The sequence below is a fragment of the Halyomorpha halys genome, unplaced genomic scaffold (assembly GCF_000696795.3).
Source record: "Halyomorpha halys isolate HHAL.00 unplaced genomic scaffold, Hhal_1.1 Scaffold51.1, whole genome shotgun sequence".
Taxonomy (NCBI): Eukaryota; Metazoa; Arthropoda; class Insecta; order Hemiptera; family Pentatomidae; genus Halyomorpha; species Halyomorpha halys.
The window spans coordinates 2559687-2583315 of record NW_027108122.1 but is presented as its reverse complement, the minus strand read 5'-3'; the positions used below and the strand labels follow the sequence as shown (position 1 = coordinate 2583315).

Genomic DNA, 23629 nt, shown 5'->3' with positions numbered 1-23629 from the left:
TTTATTAATTAAGAAATTATGTCATTCACTAAATCCTTTTAATTCTATAAGACCCTTCCAGCATAAAGGATTATTAAATTTACAACAATGAAGTTTGCTCTATAACTGATTTGATCAAGTCCCCGATGAAAATAAATTAAATAAGCACTATTTATTGGGTTTTAATTTTTGATATGAAGACAGTTAAAACAAAATGTGAAATTGCGAAACAAATTAATACTAATATTTTCTCCATAATGATGAGTTAATGAGCCAGGTCTCAGCACCGAGTCCTATTGCACGCGGTCTCGGGACCTCGCTTCAGACGCTTTGATGTAGTCCTGAAATTCTTGCTGAAACATTGGCACTAAAAAATAAATTTTACTTACTTTTGATCTTCATTGAACGCAACCCAAACCATCTTCTCCTCATAATAAAACATTTGATTAGTTTCTTTCACTATCTGACCTCTAGTTTGTATTTTATTTTGTTTTTAATTCTGATATTCCTGTCCTATCTTTTTGACCTGAAGGCAAGAGGAGATGATAAGAAGTATTTTATAAGAAATAGTCTAAGGCTGTAGTTTGATAGAAATTATTATACCAATTAGAAATTATTGTACCAACTCTTTATAATGCTATTGAATGAAGAATTCATCATTACTCTGGGGCAGTCAGTAACCCAAGAATAGAATAACACAAAATTATAACTTAGGCAGCATTTGTACATGTTTGCGGGATATCGATCATTTAGAATATTGGGAAATTAATGTTGTTTAAACGATGTTAGGGCGGAATCTTGACTTGGCGAACAGCGATGGGTAGAGAATTCCAAAACGAGCTTACACAAATGATAAAGGATTTTTCAAAAGAAGGCCTCATGTGAGTAGAGGGATAAGGGATACAAAAATTGGTAGGTTGAAATCTTGTATTTAGGATGTGGATGGAAGAATGCAGAGTTGGGTGGTCAAGAATTTTGGAAAGTTTTGTGTTTTTAAAGATTAGAGTAAGAAGGAACCGAAAAGGTTTGTCATCGGATATTAAGATAAAGTCACCCTTGCTCGTAATACCAATGAGATATGTGAGATCCTCTTGTTTCCATATTGTACGATAATTTCTTTAAATTTGGAGGAAAAACAAAAATTTCCCGTCACAAACTCGTTTGGTTGCGATTCAAAAGGAGTGAAAGTCTCATGGATAACTAGCAAGGTGATATGACGTCGTCAATACGTCCTTGGTGTTGAGAATTGTTCATATCAGGGCTGTGACGAAAAATTATTAAAAAATTATAAATTATTTGTTAATCAGTTATTAAAGTTTTTGACAAGACCACCACCGTTATTTTGATTCATTAACCTAATTCAATTCAATAAATCCAAGTCAAAGTTTTGAAAGAAAAAGAGAAAAAAATGAAAAAAAAAATACTGTTTTAGTTAATTACATAACTTTGTTTCAAAACTCTTTCCATTACTTTGATAATAATTAGGTGTGAAGTAAATTAATGAATAAACTTTTATATCTGCATAATGAAATAATTTTATGTATTAAGCCTATATTATACCAAGGAAAAAAAAATTCGACGTTGTTTTTATAAAGTTTTTATTAAATAAGAAAAATATTAATATGTACTTTACTTTACTTTATTTTTAAAAATTCGGCATTTATTAAATATATTATTACGTACTTAATTGGATTCTAGAATTGATTTTCTAATCCTTTTTATTAATTATTCTTTTTAAACTAATTTCTGCTGCCTCGTTTTTTTTTTGCACTGTCGATGTAGGAACACATTCTTTTAACTTATAATATATATAAAATCAAAATTACCGTTCGAGTTTCTAAAACTTTCCTTCATTCTAATCAAAATTCATCATAAGTCCAATTATAAAAATTAAATAATAAATATATTATGAAAACTATTCTTGTTTTCTCATTTTATCTCAATTAGGTTACTTCATTAACAACAAGTTTTTAACTAACTATCCCATACATTTTTCTGTCATTTTAGTATTCTACGTAGTTATAACTATAATTGATAACTACGCAGTTATAAATAAAATTAATAATCTTTTATTTTAGAAAAATAATATAAAAGATATTATGTTGAGAGGCCATAATTTTTAACCTTGAATGGAGATATCTATATTGTTATCCTCATCATTAATATGTCTTTAGCCTCTATTCAAAAAATAGATCTTTGTTTTACGTCAATTATGATTGTGGCCATATTATCTCTGAAAAAAGATAATTCTATAAATAAATGGATCTATCTAATCTCTTTGTTTATCTAATTAGTGATTATTCAAAGAATAAAATTACATCGAAATCGCAAACCGGTAGTAGCTTCAGTTTGATAGTATTAAAACGTAAAAGCAGGGTTACTCAACCTCATATTACGAACCAAGGTGTAACGGGAGGCTACCCTTAGCTCCAAAACCAGTCCGGGACCAATCGGATTCAAGGGTAGTGACAAATCAACGGGGTCAGCAGGCGTTGGAAACCTGGAAGACCAATATGTTCTTCTCGATTAAGCTACAGTAGTCATCACTCCCATGCTCCATCAATTTGAGTTTCCTCCAGTAGGCTGACGGGCCTCTCATACACAAGACAAAGAGCAGCAGTGTAGATTTTCGTCATTAGCCATCACCAAAAGATAGCTCACCCATCTAAGTAATTAACCATGTTCAACGTTTAAACAATTTTTTTTAAATTTATTTATTGACAAATATTACAATCTGTCATAGACTTTGTCAATTATTAATAATGAGTAATTGATCACATTCACACTAAAGTCAAAATAATAAATAAATAAAAATAAAATAAGTAAAATTTTGAAATAAAATAAAAACTTAGTTGTTCTTTTAGTCCCTATAATTATAGTCCCGAACAGTTTGACCATATTTGGTATGATGATAATACACAACTTGATATAAATAATAATCCATTTAAAAGCTAATAATATAATAGAAAAGTAAAATTAGAGAATAAATATTTTTTTTTTAAATATTTACTAATAATTTGTATATTTGTACAATATTATCCTGATTGGAGAAGAAAAAATTTATTGAAAAGGATATTTTGGTGCATGACCTATGATTGAAGGAATGGAGTTTCAGAGAGAGGCAGCTCGGAATAGGAAGAAGTTATCAAACGCCGCAGCAGTTGGGTACGGTGGAGAGTGGGTATGATTTGGTAGTACGGGGTTGAATGGAGGTTTTAAATTATATAAAGGTTCTGTAGGGTACATGCAGGACGATGAGTTCTATTGATCATATCTATAACTTGTATACAAACGTTATTTAATTTTGATTATCTATTGCAAGCACTTTACCCTGCTCGGAATATATAAGTACAAAAAGATTTTCCATTTAATATTACATAATAATACAGCCGACTAGGATATAACTCGTAGTTTTCCTACGACCTATCTCGTAATTTTTTACTTTCCCTAATTATTCACTGACATATTTTATCAAAATATAGTAAGTATCCCATTCGTGAAAACGTTTTAATTCCAGTTTTTGACAAAAATACACGTTTTGAGGTCACTAAATAAAAATATCAAAGTCTCGCAAAATAGTGTTTATGTGGAAAGCCTAGCTCAAAAACGTAATTGCGATTCTTACAAAATTGAAATTTCATATTTAAGGCTAGGATATGCAGTAATCAATATTTTGATTAAATTCGGTATATCAATGTACAATCAAGTGATGTTTAATATCAGCTAGGGTTTATCATCATTGAAATAATTTGGCAGAGCTTGAATGTCAAATTTACAATATGGCTTCCTCTAAAGTACCTTTTTTTTCTTTTAAGTAATTACACATTTCAAATTTTTGCTAGTGGTGAAGAGTGAATAAATATAAACTATGAAAGGATTTGATTTTGATTTTTTATGACTTGAGGAGAAAGGATGAAAAATATTTTTTCAAAGTTGTAAACACATTTCCAGAAATAAGTAGTAATATAGACTTATTATGTATCGTTAGAAAGCCAAAGATTTTAGAATAAGTGATATGTAGCATAGAAAAGCGTAGAAGGTAGTGAGGGATAAGTTTAAACACGCGCAGTTTCCCCACTTGATAACGTTAACTAATCACCATACTTATTAAATCATTTTTTTTTCTTTGACTTAACCCTTACAAGACCCACTCATTTAACAGGATGATAAATTATTACTCCAAATTTTTGAAACTTAAGTGACGAAAATCTCTATGGCACAAAAAAGTCTTATAAGTACATAGATCAGTGTAGCTTCCTCACTATTTTTCTATTTTTTCATAGCCCCTTATTTCTGTTTCCGAAAACTGCACATTCTGTAATTATCCTTATTATTATTAACATTTTAATAATAATCCCCGAAACCTTCCAAACTTATATTCCCGAGGAGTTAGGCTAGGGTTCATTCAATTATAAGACATAGATTTTTTTCTAGATCTCCAATAGTTGGGGACTTATGCTATTATTTCGCAGTTTCCAGTTATATTTTGAAGAAATTAGTTAAAACTTGTTTTACTTGGTGTTCGGTTAGTGTGAAAAAATAAAAATCATGCTTTTCTTTATACGTATACGATTATCAAATCAATCCATTCGTTACTTACTTTTGCACTCTCATATTGGGTATATCATATCATACTGGGTATGTCTCATATAGGTTGGGGGTCAAAAATTTATCATTTTGTGGGACCGCTACTCAATCAAAAAAGTCAACGCCCCTGGCCGGATTCGAACCGGCACCCTCAATAGACGTGACCTTGGTTATACTGTGTCTTAACCACTGAGCTATGGGCAGCCCTTCCCATATTTTAATAACTTCGCAATCATACTACGATATTTCATATAATAGAATAAAATAAATTTCTCAGTACAAAATAAAATATCGAGTTGTATTTTTCTCTCTATCAAAGCCTTTTTTAGAGTTGAATAACCCCTCTTTGTCCCTTCAAAACTGATTCAGTTTAATCCTTATTTCTCTTTGCATTTAATGTATATTGTTTTACCGGAGAATTTCATTTGCCCGAATCAATCCTGTTATTATTCAATCCTTTGTACAGCTTTAAAAAAAAATCTGTCGCTTATTCTTTGTATCAGTTTCTTTTCGGGTTGCCAATGCTCAGTCGCTCTGAAAATTCTATTGTTCTCCTTTCCTTTTACCGTCTATCTTCATTTTCCTGGAATAGACCAGATCAAATAACTTATGATAAAAAGTTTACCATAAAAGAGGAATTTGCCGGAGGAAAATTTCTTAACATTTGATTTTTGTTAAGAAATACTAAAAAAGTCGTTTTATTGAACATTCCATTGGTAATTTTTTTTCTGTAGCTATAAAAAAAACCTTTAATACCGACCCAACTATTCAGGATTGAAAACCTGATTAAAAAAAATTATGAAAGTACTCTCGATAAACATTTCATAACTCTATCCATAATTATGAGTACCAGATCATGTTCCGTAAGCAGTGGTGAGTTAAATGGAGATATAAATTTTTCCATGATTTTTTCGGTAACGTTGTATAAAAAACATTTCTAGTCTTACTTATTATTTATTGCAAATGGGTAATTAAAAAGGTTAAATAAGACTTAATGCTATCGAGATGGAATATCAAGGGAAAGCATTCAAAGTTGCATTTGAATTTTATACAAAAGAAATGTTTCTGGTCTGGGTGTCTCCCTACATCTCAAACTCTAAGGCCTTAGGGACTTCTCTTTCAACCCGGGGTTCCATTTCCACTTTTAGCGGGTTCTTATTCACCATTTCTGTCCGACTGAATTCTATCTGTTATTTAGAAATATGGTTAAGGAATATAAACCTCCAATAGTAATACTTTGTTATATTAAATAAACAAATACTTTACATATATTATGATATCATAATTCATTGTAAACAACTGTATTATAGTCGTTTGCTTTTTTAACTGGAATCATTTTTTAATTATTAAGTACAATCAAACTGATTGAGGAAAATATCCTTAGAACCACACTAAACCCAAATTATATGATAATATACAATTTTTACTTATATTCACCACGTTTTTGCAACATTTCTGCCAATTTCAAACTTTTTCCTCTCCATCCTAGTCACTTTATTCAAATCTTAATGTCATATAAAGGTTTTTTGAAGATTAATAAGACGTAAAAGCCCAAATAAAAAATGGCCAAATATAATAGCAGGGGAAAAGAAAAAAAATGCTTCCAGCTGTAGTTTATATGGAAACATATAACTTAAATAATGTTACAGGGTTAAAGATGAAAAAGTTTGAATGGAAAGGGCCGAAACGTTCCAAAAATGTGGAGTTTATATGTATGACATAGAATTGTAATAATTAAAATAAAATATTTTTATTTATATCATTTTATTTGTTGCTACGGAATTGTAACATTTCATGGCAAGTAAAGTTAAGACAAACACAGGGGTGATTCTAAGGCTGAGCCGATTCTGTTTTTTTTTTCTAATTATTAGGAAAACCTCAAAGTAAACGAACATTATCCACGAACTTTATTTATTTTTTCTGGATACCTAACGTTAGTAGGTGTAGTATACATAATAGTGAAACAAATAATTTTTTATAACAAAAGAAATAATTTTATTAATAAAAGAAATAAAATTGTTTACTTGCGTAAACAGTGGTAGTAATTGTCTTCTGTCTAGATGTTGGTTTAACGATTTTGAGGTATGGATGAAAAAATGATTGAAATTTATAAAATTTAATTTTTGGCATTTTCAATTCCGACAGCTTTAAAGCGGCAGGCAAATATTTTTTAGTTTACGTTCAATGATACTTTAGTGAGCGTGTTGGATGAATTAATGCGCAAACCGGCTCTCTTCTTTACTCTTTATTTAAATTACCAGATCGAGAGACAAATGGAAATTTCGAAATAGTTCAGGTGAACTTTATACTGAAATCAGAAGTAATGGAGAACACTTTTCAACATCCATAATACCAACCACAATGAATCAGCTGGCGAACGGTTTCCATTGGATTTGCCAGTGAAAGGAACATAATAACCAGCTGTACAATAATTTAAGAGAAAATTAATAACAAACCAAAATGGGTTTGAAATAAATATACTGTAAAAATAAAAATGTTGATAATAATGATGGCTGTGTCAAATCAATTTTACACAACCTCTTTGCTCACGCCAGCTGATTTGCCTGTAACCTCACTTTACCTTCCCGTCAAAATATAATTGAGTGAAATAAATGAAACTTTATGTTAGGTAATTTACACCTACAATTCTGTACTGCGTGGGCTCCCAGACTAAAAGATCCTGAAGGAACTAGCGTTGCAATTTGTCTACTTTCTCTCACTCTTTTGTTGGCCCTTTACGAAAGTCAAATCAGAGCGCTGGAAGGTTCGTTACACATTGGCGTTGGACTGAAGAGAAAGCGAAGATGAGTTGGTAGCGATTGTGTAACCAGAAGGAGCCCTACTCCGGGACTGACCTGGCCACTTTCTTCTGGGGCCATCCCATCCTCAGGGACAGGACTCCAACGCTTCTTGTGTAATAGTTCCGGTCTAATCGCTCTATCCATCACCAGCTCGCTCCGCCCCAATCTCAGCATTATCTAATCCTCTTGACCTTTTACCGTTTTATCCGCAATATTTCGGTTAAGCCTTTTTATTAGATATGTTAAAGGCATGTTTAATGTTAATTCGTAAATAGTCAATAAATAAATTTAATTATATTTTTATTTTGTTAGAAGTTTGTTTTGTTTTAAAAGAGAGAGATTTATACATTTATACTTGTATTGCAATGTTTATATACTGGAATGACGGCCAGCAAGAATTATTTTACCTAGCAACAATACAATAATCTACGGATTCATATCTGTCGCCCAGTCGCTCGCCTTTTTGTAGTTCACCAGATATAGTCACCTGATGCTTTCTACGTAAATTGATATTAGAATACCTTATAGACGTAGATCCACCAACGTTTGAACAATTAGGCTTAAAAACATCGTCTCTGACCCATCGGAGTTCGTCCAGCAGTATTTTCTTTTACATTTATATTAATTTTATAAATTTTGTTTATTCTTTCATTTCGTTTTATTTCATCTTGAAGAACAGTTTTATTTTAATTTTGTTCTTTATTTTATTTCTGAAGGTTTTATTTTGGTTTGGTTTTATGTTTTCAATTGTTAGCCTAGCAAAATAAATGTTTATAATCCGAGCCAGATTGTTTTGTTTTTATTCTTTTTAAAGCTTTCCTTTAGAAAGATATCGTCAATTTGGGTGGCTTTAACAAGATAGGTGTATCTGTAATAATCACTGTTCGTTAAAACGCCATTTCTGTTACATATAATTGTAATTAATAATTTAAATTACTTTGATGCAACTAGTAATTGTAATTTCAGACCATTTTTATAATTACAATGGTTATGTTATTCATCACTCCATATCCATATATTTTAGGTATTAATTTCTCTAAAATCTTTGGATTTCCTGTGCTATATTATCTACTATATGTGTGCTATAATATTACTCTTGTTAATTTTTTTTTCCAACTTTGAATATATTTCTTCTTTTGTTAATTATCAAATATATTCAGAGTTAATATTTTTCCATTTTTGTATCACCTCAAACAATGAGAGATGATCAAATAAAAATATGTTAGTACTTTAGAAGAAATAACTTTCTAAATTCGAATAAATTGTACTATATAAAATATTTGGTTTATTATAATATCATGTCTAGATAAGACATTATTTTCCCTTTACTGTTCACGACTGATACTTGTATCCTATTCTGTGAAAAAAATATTTTTTTATGTAATGATTTGTTCATCGTACTGAAAAAAAAAAAAAAACCTCTTACACGCATCGCAACCCTAAATATCGTCATGAATTATGAACCTCAGCATCTCATACTAACCGTTATGGAAGGGCGTAGGGAGTATGGAAGGTACTTGTTATGTATAAATAGTTACATGGTGGCTTTGGTGGGAGCGGAAAATGCAAATACAGGAGGTATAATAGGAGACGAGGTGGCGCCCATCTTTTATTCATAGAAGCCATTGTTCCCTCATAAACATCCGACGGTCAGCAAGCCGACCGTAAAAATGTATAGGCGTTTACTTAACACGTAATGAAAGCATTTTCTTCGTCATTGTCTTCATTGATGAAGGATTAGTTCAGGGTCGATACTAAAAAATAATATCCTTTAATTTATCCATAAAGTGCTGCTACGCTTGTGTTGCTAAAATATTTTGCGCATATCTATTGTAGCGTCCATCTATACAGATAAATTTATACAGTTTATATTTTTTTGTGTATAAATTATTATAATTTGTATACTCTCATCATCCACCAGTGGGTTTTTGAAATTTTCTTCCTCCTTCTTCGTATGAAATGCAACAATAAGGAAAAGTTAAAAAAATAAATTGTCGAATAAATAAAATGGCAGGAAAATCCATTCATTACTTCGTCAAGTACAGGATTTATGTCCTGGAAAACCAGTGGATTTCATGAAGCCGAATAAGATAATTTTTGTTGAATTTTTTAGGCACTATAACTGTTAATATTATTGATCCAAAGTAAAGATGAAATATATTAAGCACAAGAAATCGTTGATAACATAATTCTGGCCTTGTAAAGGTAGAATCTCTTAATAAAAAGGTGATAACAAATAGGCTAATTTATTTAACAGTTAAAATGAAAATATAATTGTTTTAAGTAGATTAGCATTTTTTTAAAAATTGATCAATAATTAATTTATCAATTAATTAAAAAACTACATAATAAAATTTTGTGATATTAGTTGATAGGTATTTATTAATCGACTTGGGCATAAAAGACTGTTATAAAAAAAAATTAAACCAGGATACATAAATTTTAAAATATGATAATGTAAATACAGGATTATTGTTGATAGATAAAATGTAAGTAAAATAGATAAATATTTTATGATCTTCTTGATAATGATTGGTCTAAGGCAGCCCTTTATTACAGCATTACTGCTACATTACACAGCTAATGTTGGAGAGAAATAAAAATATTTGAGAGAATAAATTTAATGAGGTCTGTGTTTTAGTCTAAGTTACCTACCCTCAATTAAGAAATTAATGTATAATATATCAATAAACTAATTAGTTAAGGAGCTCCATAAAAAGGCTTCTGTAAACACTCTGCGAATAAAAAAGTTCAAAAACGTGCTTTTGATAATAAATTGTTTTAGAAATGAAACAACGCCATTCCAGTATAGTAATTATAAATATTGTTGGTTTATTTCACTATAAAATTAATTACCGGTTACAACCGGTTTACTTTCAAAAAGTCCGTTTTTCATACTGGAAGGTTTTGATTTAGAGAAAATATTAGTTAACTTACATATCTTCTCACAAAATCTCCTAAGCCCATATCATATATACCCTCTTTGTGATATGGGCTTAGGTGGCTTTGCCTGAGGATGCATAATTTTAGAAATATTTGAGTGGGTGAGAAGCTTTGTGAAGTGAGAATTTTGTTATTTTATTTTTTTTTTTGCATTTAACTGTACCTCAACCAAATTTTCGTCTTGGAATTTAAAAAATTGTAAAGTTATAAATAATTAACTAATAATTGTTGATAATTTCATAATTTTAACTATTTTAACAATCTATCTGATAGATTGTGAATAAAATTTTTATTCCTAAAATTGTCACTTACACCTCTTTGCTTCTCATCCACTCATTTTATTTTCCAATTTCAAAATTTAAATAGGTTTTGATAGTAAACCAGCGATATTCACTTTTGACCAATATTTTTCTTTCAAAGACAATCTATCTACTTTTAGAAAGTTATTATGGGAACATTTCATCTAAATGAGTTAAGTTTTTATTAAATTTGTTGATTTCTATGATCTATTTTGCGGGGAAGTTTTATAATTTGAAAATAGACTAAATATGATTCTATTTCATAAAATTTAAATAAAAAAAAAAACTTTGCTTTTCAAAAGTGGACATGACAACTTTTTATTAAAAACAGTTTTAAACAATGATAGGCGTCTCATATAGTGAGTCCATCATTACCGCAAAACTCGGCGGTTTTGCCTAACCTCAGCGCCTGACATTAAGACATTCATTATTATTGGATGATATTGTATCAAATGTTCCATATTATATACGGACTGAGAATATCTTGCTGAATCCACACATCTAAGTAACTTTTCAGTTGAGTACTATTTAAGTGGATTTTTTTGTGTTGATCCGGTTTCGTAATAAATTTATGTTATTATTGTAGTTTAAATATTTGAAATACAATTCCTCATTATTTGAAGAATCCTTTTAATATCATATTTTTTATTTGATTTATTTCTGTATCTGTTTTATTTACCAACATATTGCATGTGACTGCATATATATCATTGAAGAAAATGTACTTGAAGCAGTGTTTTAAATTTTATTTTTTTTTTTTTTTTTATGATTTAAATTGATTATAATCCTGTTTAACAGGTTAAATGGGTGCAACAACAACATGAAAAAAGGAGGTTGAAAAGGGATGTATTTTCTGCAGGATATCCAGCAGGCTTTGCTGATGATTTTAGTTCCTTGTTTTCTAGTGCTACCAGGTCTGGGCAGGCATATCCTGATCCACTGTATAAGGAAGAATGGTACCTGGTAAGTCTGTTATTCATATATTTTAAAGATTCAGTTTCTTTTTTAATATATGAAAGCTAATTTCAAGATTATTATTTAATGATCGTGTAAATTATTATTACAAAATAAATAATATTATTAATAACAAATTGTGTGTAGTGTACGTCAATTTTGAGCCCAAATTAATTCATTCACTAAATTATGCACAAAAAAATGTATTTTTTGGAACAAAAATCATTGATCAAGTAACATTAATTAACTTTTGGGCAATTATAGATTTTTTTTTTAAATTATTAAGTATAGAATCATATAGTGAAATAAAAATTTTTTTGTATTACATTTTCATATTATTAAACTTCATTTTTTTATTCAATTTTATTATTTCATCACTTATCAGCTATTTTTCATTTTAAAAAAAAAATAAAACCAATTTATAATAGCTATTACAAGTAGCTAAAAACTGACCACTAATATTTTATTTGTCCAAAGTTTGATTGTCCTAATACCATAAATATAAATTTTAAAAAGTTCTATATATATAAAAGTTTAAAAATCTCAGATTAAATTTAATTTAAATTACTCAAAATAATATGTCAAAGAAATTCTTTGATTTTTCATATTTTATTTTTTATCTTCAAGAAATATAAAAGTTAAGTGTCTACTATAAAATTTGTATTTTTAGAACTCCTGATTTTATTTTTTAATTTTTAACAACGTTCATTTCCGGAAAAACTGGCTAGGATGTATTGAGTCCAAGAGGCAGTCATTAAAATTATAGTTTTAGTTCCTACTTCTTTAATATTTTAATTTAAAACACCTTGCTTCATTCTGCCAAGAAAATAAAAATTATAATATTATAACTAATAAGAGAAAAGTGGTTAATGTAAACCCCTCAAAACTGTCACTAGTTTCATTCACTTTGATGTGAATATTATTTTGCTATTTAAAAATGATGTCATCATGTAAATATAAAAAATTATTTGATTTTGATTTATAATTATGATATTTTAAATTAATATTATGATTTTTAAATAATTCTTCTCGATTAATTTATTAACTGCCTTTTTTTTTTTTTTTTTGTGATTAAAAATAATTCAGATGTAGTTTACATCTTTTATGTTTCAAGATCTTATATCCATCTTCAGACTACTTTTTTTTTTAAAAAACTCAATTATTTATACCTATAATATTTTTACTCCTATTTGTCTTTTGTATAATTTCTTGAATTTTGAGGAAAACATTTCTTTGTAATGGACTGTTTGTACTGCATTTGAAAGGGTAAGAAGATAGTACAGGCTCCTCAAACCTATGTTCTAACATTTTTTTTTTTATTCAAATTGACATAATTCTATTAAATAGTGAAAAATAGGTATAAACGTAATAGTAGTATGTATGAATGTAATGTGATGATGAAAATAAGACCCTAAAACGTCAAAAATTATAAGTGAAATTGGAGGTATAAATTCAAATATCACAGAAGGAAATTGAATTCCCTACCAATTGATGAGATGTATTAAATAAATTTTGCAGAATGGTGGAGCTAAAGATGGATATGACATGAATGTACGGCCTGCATGGTCCAAGGGATACACTGGTAAAGGTGTTGTGGTGTCCATTCTGGACGATGGCATACAGACTAATCATCCTGACCTGGCCGAAAACTATGTAAGTAATCAACGTTTTTATGTACAACTACAAAGATTTTTATCCTAAATAATATTTAAATTATTATATAGAAGTAATTAATTATAATATTTGTAAAAACTTCCACAAAATCTATAAACTAATTATTTTTTTAAGTTCGTATGATCTATTCATCTTTTGTCCTCTTAATTAATGTTATCTAGGTTTAATAAAATCCAATTTATCTGCCACAAATGTAATCAGTCCCAAAATAAAGTGAAATTTAATGAAAATTTGGAGAAACATCTCAATTTATAAAATATGACATTAATAAATATTAATATGTTGCAGTTCTCTTACTGCAGTACTCTTTAGTCAGAAGTAAATTCTCCTGTGAGGATTCAATTTTAGTTTGTAGGATGCTCAAGGAATAAACCTAGGGCTTCACATTCATGACGAGCTTAGACGGGTCTGTTCTTAATTTATCCTTTGTTCCACAGTAGAAGTATGGTCTGGTCATTGTATCAAATAAATAGAAAATATAACCAATGAATTTCAAGCCCAATTAATTAATTAATATTGTACTTTACCAGATTTATAATATATACTTTTTATTTATTCTTTGAATAAATATAAATATGTTGAAGTTTGATTACAGTATTATCACATGCTTGGCATGTTTTAGGATCCTGCTGCAAGTACTGATATTAATGATAACGATGATGATCCAATGCCTAGAGACAATGGTGATAACAAACATGGAACCAGATGTGCTGGAGAAGTAGCTGCGGTAGCTTACAATAGCTTTTGTGGTATCGGAGTTGCTTATAACGCTAGCATTGGTGGTGAGTTGAAATGAATAATTTTTTTATTGTTACTGCAAATACTGGATAAGTTGAGTTTTCAATTGATAAAATCTCAATAAGAATATTTTTTAAAAGATAAATATCATTATATAAGCAATAAAATAAACTGGAAGATATATAGACTTAATCTGGAAACTTATAAATCATTTAGAGAGCAGTCATTCTAATAATTTGGCTTTGTATATTAAATAAATATTTTGTTTTATTAATTTGAATAAACTTATTCATTTTTAATAAATATTATTAGTAATAGTACCATAGGCATAAATATACTTAATAATTTTCATTACGTCATCAGATTCAAGGTATAATTTTTTTTTTTTATAAGAGTAGGAACCACATTATGTGTATGTTTTTTTTTTAAACAGGAGTTCGAATGTTGGATGGATCGGTAAATGATGCTGTAGAAGCACGTGCACTTTCGCTTAATCCTGATCACATCGATATTTACTCAGCCTCTTGGGGTCCTGAAGATGATGGAAAGACCGTTGATGGTCCTGGGCCTCTGGCGAGAAGGGCATTCATCAATGGAGTTACAACGGTCAGTTCATGTTATTTTCTGTTATTGGTTTGTTTGATATTTTTTAAAATTTGAAGTCGAAACTTGTCTTCTAGATTTGAATATTTTGTGTAATAAAAATTAAGTTCTATGAATCTATTAATTAATAAAAATTTCTTTGGATTCATAATGTTTTGTATTTTCCCAATGATGAAAGGAACACTATTTTAACTGGTTTTACTACTAATTTTTTAGGGTCGTAAAGGAAAGGGCTCAATTTTCGTTTGGGCCAGTGGTAATGGCGGGCGTCACACAGATTCTTGTAATTGTGATGGTTATACAAATAGTATTTTTACACTTTCTATATCAAGTGCTACTCAAGGAGGGTAAGTTAGCTTATTTATATGATTAATTTTTATCAAATTAGTATAATTTAGTATCTAATGTAATTTATTATAGTGTATTAGTTAGTAAAAAAAATTTATAAAAGTTTTAATTCTTTCAAAGATATGGTATTGTTAACATTATATATAGTTATAGTTTGTATACAAATTATGATTATGCACAGTGGATTAAAATAATGATTTCATAAAATTTATCGAAAAACTAACAGATTAAATGTTAATGTACAGAAGCTATATGATATGGTCTTTGTATAATATTCTCTTCTTAAATCAGAAATTAATAATTCTATTATTGACATATTTTTGAAGCTTTTTTTTAAATCTATTATTTCTGCAAATCTCATGAATTTATTGCTTGTTGATTATAAAATAGTTTTATTGGGTCTGTGCACCAAAACTAAAATTAAAAACTTTTTTTTAAATTTATAATATTCCTACCCATTGGTCTATTAGCACAGTATGAAGTTAAACAAGCCGATTAAACAAAATTATTAAATGTTGACATTCTGTTTTTGTGTGCTGAAAAGCATTTCTGTGTTTTATTTTGTATATTAATATATTGCAATAATTACCAATAAATACTGCAATTTAAATTTTAAATAATAAAATAAAAATTATTTTTCAATACAGTAATCAGGTATTGGTTGTTTAGAATGTGTTTACTGGTATGAATTTTATATGAAACTCCTGACCTGTCTCAGAAAAATGCACAAATATATAGATAATTCAACTTCAAAGAAATTTTATCAGTTAAAACAAATTATTATTTTATTGTCTAGGTTCAGAGCTAGCTTCTGTTATTTACTACCACTACCATTATAATTAATAAGCCCTTCTCTCTACTGGACAGAACCTCACACAAAACAAGTTGTCCTGAAATTAATTTTCTTGTGTATGTGTATTTCTTATCCTTCAACAAAAGCAAAATCACTCCATGCCTCAGGAGGACTCCATACCCTGTACACAGAGTGTGTGTCTTTCCATTTGTATTTTTATGACTCTGACTTCATTCAGCTCAAAAATTTCTGCAGTGCATTAGCTACTCTAGCAATGTATCTATTATCCATACACTATTTCAGCTTTGTTATTTTTCCTCAAAAATTGGCTTTAGATTTATGAGGCATAAAAATAGAGCTTGTGAAGTTTTTCATTAATTATCCTTGCTTATGGCATAAAAAAATGATTCGTTTTAATGTATATTTTTCCAATTTTTTGTTGTTTTTTTTCAAAAGAATGGATAAACATTATGTTATATTTTCTCTTCACGTAATGCCAGATTCAATCTTTATCAATGGCCCGACATTCCTCATCTGAGATTTGGTACAATAGTGCATTGACTTGCAAGAAACACAGGCTTTTTGCCGAAACTGTCATTAGAGGTTTAGTCCTTTAATACAAAGCCAATTCGACAAAACAATTTTTTTGCAAACTCAATTATTAGGTATATTTTTTAGGAGTCTTCTATCAAAAAGTAATATATCTACTTCTGAGAAGTAAAAGTTTTTTTGACAAATGAAAATTCCACAGCCAAACTTATTCAGTTTATTTCAAAATGTTATTTTTATATTGTTATCTAACTGTTGCAGATCATGTATTTATCATGTATTTTCAATGATAATTTAACTTATGTACATGAGATACTCTCATATTAATTTTATCAAAAATTGATGTATTAACTTTTAATAGAAAACTCCTCCTTTAGGGTATACCATTCCAAAATCAGCCAAGTTCATTTTTGAATATTTATTTTTTTATTTTATTTTTTTTATTTATTTAATTTATGATTTTGGTACTATATCATCCAATTTTTTCCAAAAACATTTTAAAAAACATGTGATATAATTGTTTTTGAAAAAAAAATGGAAAAATCTTTTCCTCATAATCTGGAAACAGAAATGCTAATTTAAGATAAAATAATTTAAAATTTAAAAAAAGGACTTGGTTGGTTTTAGAATGCAATGCCTCATTTATATGTCACAAATTATCTTATCATTCAAAACTAAAATTTAAATGATCAAACTCCTTTATTATTGATTTGTTTGTATTCTTCTAACAAGTGACAGGTTCAAATGAAGAAATTTTTTTTTAGATATAAACCATGGTATTTAGAAGAATGTTCCTCGACTCTTGCGACCACATATAGCTCGGGAACTCCTGGTCATGATAAGAGTATTGCAACTGTGGATATGGATGGAAAACTGAGGCCTGATCACATTTGTACAGTAGAGCATACCGGTAAAAAAAATGTTTTTATGATAATTAACTTATATTTTTCCTCGTTAATATGTTTTAACATCTTTGCTTCATCACAGATTTAGTCTTTAGTTAAATTGACATAGTGTGGAATGTTTTGTATCAAATATTACTTGAGAGGCTTATTAGTATCAATTTCATCCTCCATAACTATCATGTTTATGTGATATTTAAAGTTGTACTCCCAATTTATATATTATTGTTATTAGCTCAAAGTGAGTGATACATTTTCTTTTTATTTAATGTTTGTTTATTAAACAAATAATTTATTTTATTTTTTTATATAAATTCATATGTAATATTTTTTATAAATATGTATAAATTCATTCATTTTTTCACCATCCGATCTTTGCTATTTTACAATTTGATTTTCTATTATCTTATTCTGGTTTCAGATCAAAAATTAAAACAAAATATTGCCTAAATCATTTATTTTTATCTTGGAAGTTTTGAGGATACTGCATCTCTCACTTTAGCAGCTATAATTTAACAATATTTTTATTAATAAGTTTTTCTAAAATTGTACATATCTTTTAATGGCTTAAATATTACATAAAATTGTAGAAAAGCTTATTTAAAAAAATATTGCTAAATTATAGATGCTGAAAAGGTGACATGATATCCTCGAAAGATCTGACAAAAACATAAACAAATTAAGCACTATTTTGTTTTAATTTTTGGTCTGAAGGTTGAATAAGAGAATGAAAATAACTATAAATTAATTGTGTAATATTGCAAATAAAAAATTATTTTACTTTATGCAGTATTATTCCTCCCAAAAACTATACTCTATCACCAACAATTTTTGCTGTGATGTATGGAACTTTATATCTATTGTGATTCTATTTCAGGAACATCTGCATCAGCCCCCCTAGCCTCGGGGCTCTGTGCCCTGGCCTTGGAGGCTAACCCCGAGCTGACGTGGAGAGATATGCAGCATATTGTTGTAATGACTTCTAACCCTGAGCCACTCATGAAAGAAGCTGGTTGGATCACAAATGGTGTCAACCGTAAAGGTAATCCTCGTTGCATCTATCAATTATTTATTGAACAATTAATATTTATTTTAATTCATCATGTTCTATTTGTATACTTTCATCTTATAAATTATTTCATATTATTAAGCAATTTTTGTCTAGATTTTGTTTATCTCAATTATTGTTTGTTAATCCCAATTATAAATTTCAGTTAGTCACAAATTTGGTTACGGTCTAATGGATGGAGGAGCAATGGTTAGCCTAGCCGAACAGTGGACCAGCGTTCCACCACAACATATCTGCAAATCTCAGGAAGTGCGTGAGGACAGGTAAGGAGATTGTTAATCACCATCAATGTTAAAATTTAATTATTGAATGATCTTACAAAAATCAATAATTAAATAAACTGATATTTATAATAGTTTATAAATATTTTTAAATTATTATTTTTCAAGAATACAGAAATGAAGGCCTTAATAGAATGCCAGATGAGGTTCCAGTTTTTGTAGGAACTGAGATTACAGCAGTATGTATCTGTTGGTTAGTGAAATGAAATAACAACACCTAAAAAAATTAGTTTCTACCAAAAATGGTGGTTGAAGACATGTTACATACATCTTTGCAGCAGAAAAATGAGACTCCCATTTCTTTCTGTTCATTCTTTCTAAAACTTTTTTAATATTATTAGTGCTCCGTAAAAAGGCTGTGTTCAACAATTTTGAGGAGGTAATACTTAACCTGGTCAGGAAAATTGTTTTTAGGTGAATAAACTTATGATATTTTTGAGAACCTGGTACATTCCCATTGTTTTTCACATAGTTAAACTAATTAGTATCACTGATAATATCAGTCTAAAGATGAAAATACCCACTATGCTAAAAATGTGTTGAATGGGCCCTTTTTTTAGAAAACTCAACTACATATTTTTAATCTTCCTGGGTTTAAAACAGATTCTTAATTTTCTGTGATCATGGAAATTACTCAGGAAGAGAACTCTGTGGTTATGCGTATAAAAATTAAGTTTTATTCAAAATTTGTAAGAATGGGATCTCATCGTTTTTCCCCTAGACACTTTATATTTAAGGGACTCTTAGCATTAAACTTTTCTTACCTTTCTTTTGCTAAATCCCACCTACACTAATATAAATTAATTAAACTTAGCCAAGTATTGTACAGAATACCAACATTGGAATTTATCACCGGCTCTGGGATGGTTTATTTTTCTTTCTTTTATTTTTCCCTGTATAGGGAATTTATTCAGAAAGTGATTTGGTTTGATGTAAAAAGAAACAAGAAAAATTCTCCAAATATTAATATTTTTCAATATAAATAAACTTTATAAAAATTCAATTAATCTTTTATGTATAACTTTTTTTTTTTTTCAAACAGGCAAATTGATCAATCTTATGGTTCAATTTTAACCACTGCTGTAGATGCCAGTGGTTGCACTGGAACTGTCAACGAGGTTAGATTTGTTGAGCATGTTCAGTGCAAAATTTCACTTAGATTTTTCCCTCGAGGTAAGTATTAGTATGAGTTATAAGGTTATTATTATTTATTTAGTTATAAATATTATAATTAATGTAGAGTTATTTTTTGATCCATTGAGATGTTGAGAGTATCAAAAAGTTTAATTTGTTGCCATGAATTGTGTAAGGTAAGGTTGAGGTTATAAGGGCAGCATGAATATCTAATACGGATTGGAGATTGGAGATGAGGGTGGGAACCATTGTATCTGCTGAATTATAGAAATACATGGTCCCCCATTGGACAGAGTCCAGGTCTAGTTGAAGGGATTCATAGGTAATAAGTATGATACGACTAGGGGAGTAAAGGATTCAATGGATAGGTCATCAAATCTGGATGAGATCATAAGATTGTAGAAAGGTAATGGAGTGCTATGAAGAGGAAAGGATTTTTATACGGGAGTCACATTCGTACAGGTCAAACCAGATATCAGAAAATCGAGTTTGATGGGTAGGAGGATAAGGAACAAGGTAATGATTCATGAGAAACACTAGACATTAATATTTTTATATAAATTTTTTTGTTCTTGTCGATGTTTTATTTTAAATTGTCATTATTCTTAATAATAATAATATTCTTTATTAATTCTGGCACTAGTCCCTTTAGAATAATATAACAGGCATCAAAACTGAGTTTTAGAGCCTTAGAGTAATAAATAAAATTAAAAAAATAAAAATATTAGAGTGCTACCAATGGGTAGTTTCTCTACACCCCTGTAACACTCTATTTTAACTAAGGTCAAATTTACTGAATGTATTATATAATATACAGTTGTAAATTTCAATAAAGATATTTTTAAAAAATAAAATAAAATAAAAATGAAATTATAAAATATCACTACAGTAATTAATTGGAAGATAAAAAAATGAAGCAACAATATCAATCGACAAATTGTAAAAGGAAAAAATAAAATAAAAAGAAAACAGATTAAATAAAACCATCTATCATATCATAAATCATAAGATGACTAACTTCTTATAAAATTAAATGAAAAAGAATTGTAACAAAATTTAACTAAAAATATTTAACAATAAGAAGCAATTAATGTTTATATTGATGCTATAAGTTTTAAAAGAAAATTAGAAACATGATATGAAAAAAAAAAGAATAAAAAGACAAACAAATAAATCTTAAGGTATATTCCAATAAAAATAAATGAAACAGAGAACAAAAATGAAGTAATGATGATTGTATAAACATATCTATAGATTCTAAATTAATACTAAAAACATTCAATCATATTTATGTTAAATTTCTATCTTTTTATCCATTTAAAAATATTATTTGAAATATTTAATTGTTATTCTTCTTGGGAATTGGGGTGGACAGGAAGTGATTAAAACTATGGAATTTGAAGGTTGGAAAGGTGTTAGAGCAACAAATGAAGAAAGTTAATGGGGACCCCCGAGATGAAAAATATAAAGCAATCAAACAAAAATTTTAATTTTGCTTCAAGATCTCCAGAGACACCACCATAAATAAACTCCACAACAATAACCAAAGTGGGGCAATAATAATTTGGTAACAGGTGCCTGCAGGTTTCAAAGGGAAGTGGGTGAAGAAGGAGATTTAATCTCTTTAGGGTGAAAAAGGTATGACGAGAGATATTGGATTCGTGTTTTGTTTTTTTGTTGAACTGCAAAACAGGGTTGTATTATGTAATAGTTTGAAAGATGTATAATCTACAGGCAGGCAAGTAAGACTTAATTTGTTTCTAGCTACTTATCTTCTTTTAATCATTTCCTCTACTTCCGAGGAAAGCCAAGACACAGTTGCATAAGGTTCAGGTTTTGAGATGGGTGGCTATGGATGTCTAATATGGATTGCAAATGCGAAGTGAGGTTAGAAACCATAGAGTCGATAGAGTTATAGTAATATACAATGTCCCACTGGTTAGAGTCAAGGTCAGGTTGAAAAGATTTATAGGCAAGGAGGTCCAAACTATGATATGATTTTAGGAAGATTTGACTCATAGGTTGTTCGATATTTGGATCAGATTGTGAGATGAGAGAAAAGGAACAGGTTTTTTTTTCCTTTAGCTGAAATCACTGCAACCAATATGGGCTATTATGTGCCATTGACAAGGGAACTGGATGCTTGAAAGAGAAAAGGACTTTTAACAGGAGAGTTACCGATGAAAAGGTTTTACCAGGTGCCAGAGGATTGTGTGTGATAAGTTGGAGAGTAAGGAATAAGGTAGATATTGAGGGGAAATATTAGGTCAGTAAGAAAGGATTCATCGCTGGATCCAAAGAGCATGTTAAAGTTAAAATCACCAGTGATATTGGTATTGAGATAAGTAAAAATAAGAATGAAATCAACTAAATTGATTAGAAAAACATTACACACTACATAAACATTACTTATGTTTGATAATATTGTCTAGGAAACTTGCGTATTGTTTTGACTTCACCCTCTGGAACACCTTCTACATTGTTGATGGAAAGACCAAGAGATGTTGTCAGTTCTAACTTTGATGACTGGCCTTTCTTGTCAGTCCATTACTGGGGTGAAAATCCCACTGGCCGTTGGACTTTACATATAATTAATGCTGGGAACAGGCATGTTAACCAACCTGGTATGTAAAAATTATGAGTATATTTTTTCAAATTTCATGAAATTAGTTTGAGTTATCTGTAATATTAACTTATGAAATTCATTATTTCGTATTTTGTGGGTAGGTATGTACAAATTAATTTAAAAACTAGTCATTTATTAAAATAGTAAGGTTCAACTAACTAAACACTATTTTTCATTCAACTCTGGAATTTACTTATAATTATATTAAAGTATATCAAGTTATTATTAATATATACTCAATTTAATTTAGCTTAATTTCAAAGCTTTCTAAAAACTGGTTGTATTAAACTGAAGCATTTCCTCAGTTAGTCTTTAACACATTGATTGCCCATTGTAATGGCAATCATTAATTTTGTAATCAGTAATTTTGTAAAATTACTCGTAGTTTGCATTATTTTCTTGTGTAGGATACCAGCTATGAGTAATTTCGTAGCTTTCATTTTCATTTTACTTGCCACATTTAAAAAAACCACGAGATAACTTGTCATTGACTTACTACCCAAGAACACAAACTATGATTAATCTTGTAGTCAGCAATGTTAAATTTCCATTGTTTACTAAATAAAATATTTTAATTACAGTTTATGAAAAAAAAATTATAGTTAATGCAGGGTACTTTATTTTATTGTAAAAACAATAAGTAATCGTGTAGAAGGAAAAATTTGGAATTCATCAATATCAAATTAATGTCCATCTTTTTTTATTTTATTCTCTGAGTACCATTTTACTTTGATTGATTTTTCATTTAATTATTTTTTTTAATTTCAGTTTTGATATCATTAAATATATTTGGTTTATTTGAATTTTTTTTTATTACAGGAATTCTCAGAAAATGGCAGCTTATATTCTACGGGACTGTGAGTAATCCTGTGAGACTTCGAAGACCCGGCCACCAGATTTCATTCCCATCAGCAGCTCCTGCCTCTTTGAATCCTATTTTCCAAGGCAGTCAAGATTTCTTTTCGGGAGCTTTTAGACATTTACCAAATATCTTTACTGCTGCAGGGTCAGAAACTAAGGTATTTATTTATTGTTTAAGGTTTAAAATATTTATTATTTTCAATTTGTAAATGATTGGCTGAACTGTTGGATAAATATATCAATGTATCTTAACACTAGATTTTCAGACAAAATTGTAGATATCTTTTTTCTGAAACCTGTCATTAAGACAAATGTATGAAATGAGAGAAAATGAGTATAAATTTCTACCAATAAATTTTTATATAATTTCAAAAAAAGTATACTCTTAAAACATGATACATCTGTTATTTATGAATTTGATAAAATTTCAGATTTCATAGTATCCATTTTGAAATCTAATCCTTGTGTTATAGATAATATGGTCATCT

At 28.9% G+C, this 23629-nt stretch overlaps 1 protein-coding gene across 1 annotated transcript in view; it reads left to right on the top strand.

Moving 5' to 3' along the window:
- Positions 1 to 23365, top strand: part of LOC106692106 (furin-like protease 2) — a 223941-nt gene extending 200576 nt beyond the window's left edge. The window contains exons 2-12 of the mRNA XM_067046530.1: positions 11408 to 11572; positions 13082 to 13216; positions 13860 to 14019; positions 14409 to 14581; positions 14795 to 14925; positions 17033 to 17178; positions 18048 to 18212; positions 18385 to 18502; positions 19563 to 19693; positions 22087 to 22278; positions 23100 to 23365. Coding sequence (XP_066902631.1) covers positions 13109 to 13216; positions 13860 to 14019; positions 14409 to 14581; positions 14795 to 14925; positions 17033 to 17178; positions 18048 to 18212; positions 18385 to 18502; positions 19563 to 19693; positions 22087 to 22278; positions 23100 to 23350 — 1575 coding nt within the window. The 5' untranslated portion in view covers positions 11408 to 11572; positions 13082 to 13108 and the 3' untranslated portion in view covers positions 23351 to 23365. The remainder of the gene's footprint in view (positions 1 to 11407; positions 11573 to 13081; positions 13217 to 13859; positions 14020 to 14408; positions 14582 to 14794; positions 14926 to 17032; positions 17179 to 18047; positions 18213 to 18384; positions 18503 to 19562; positions 19694 to 22086; positions 22279 to 23099) is intronic.
- Positions 23366 to 23629: the final 264 nt, after the last annotated feature.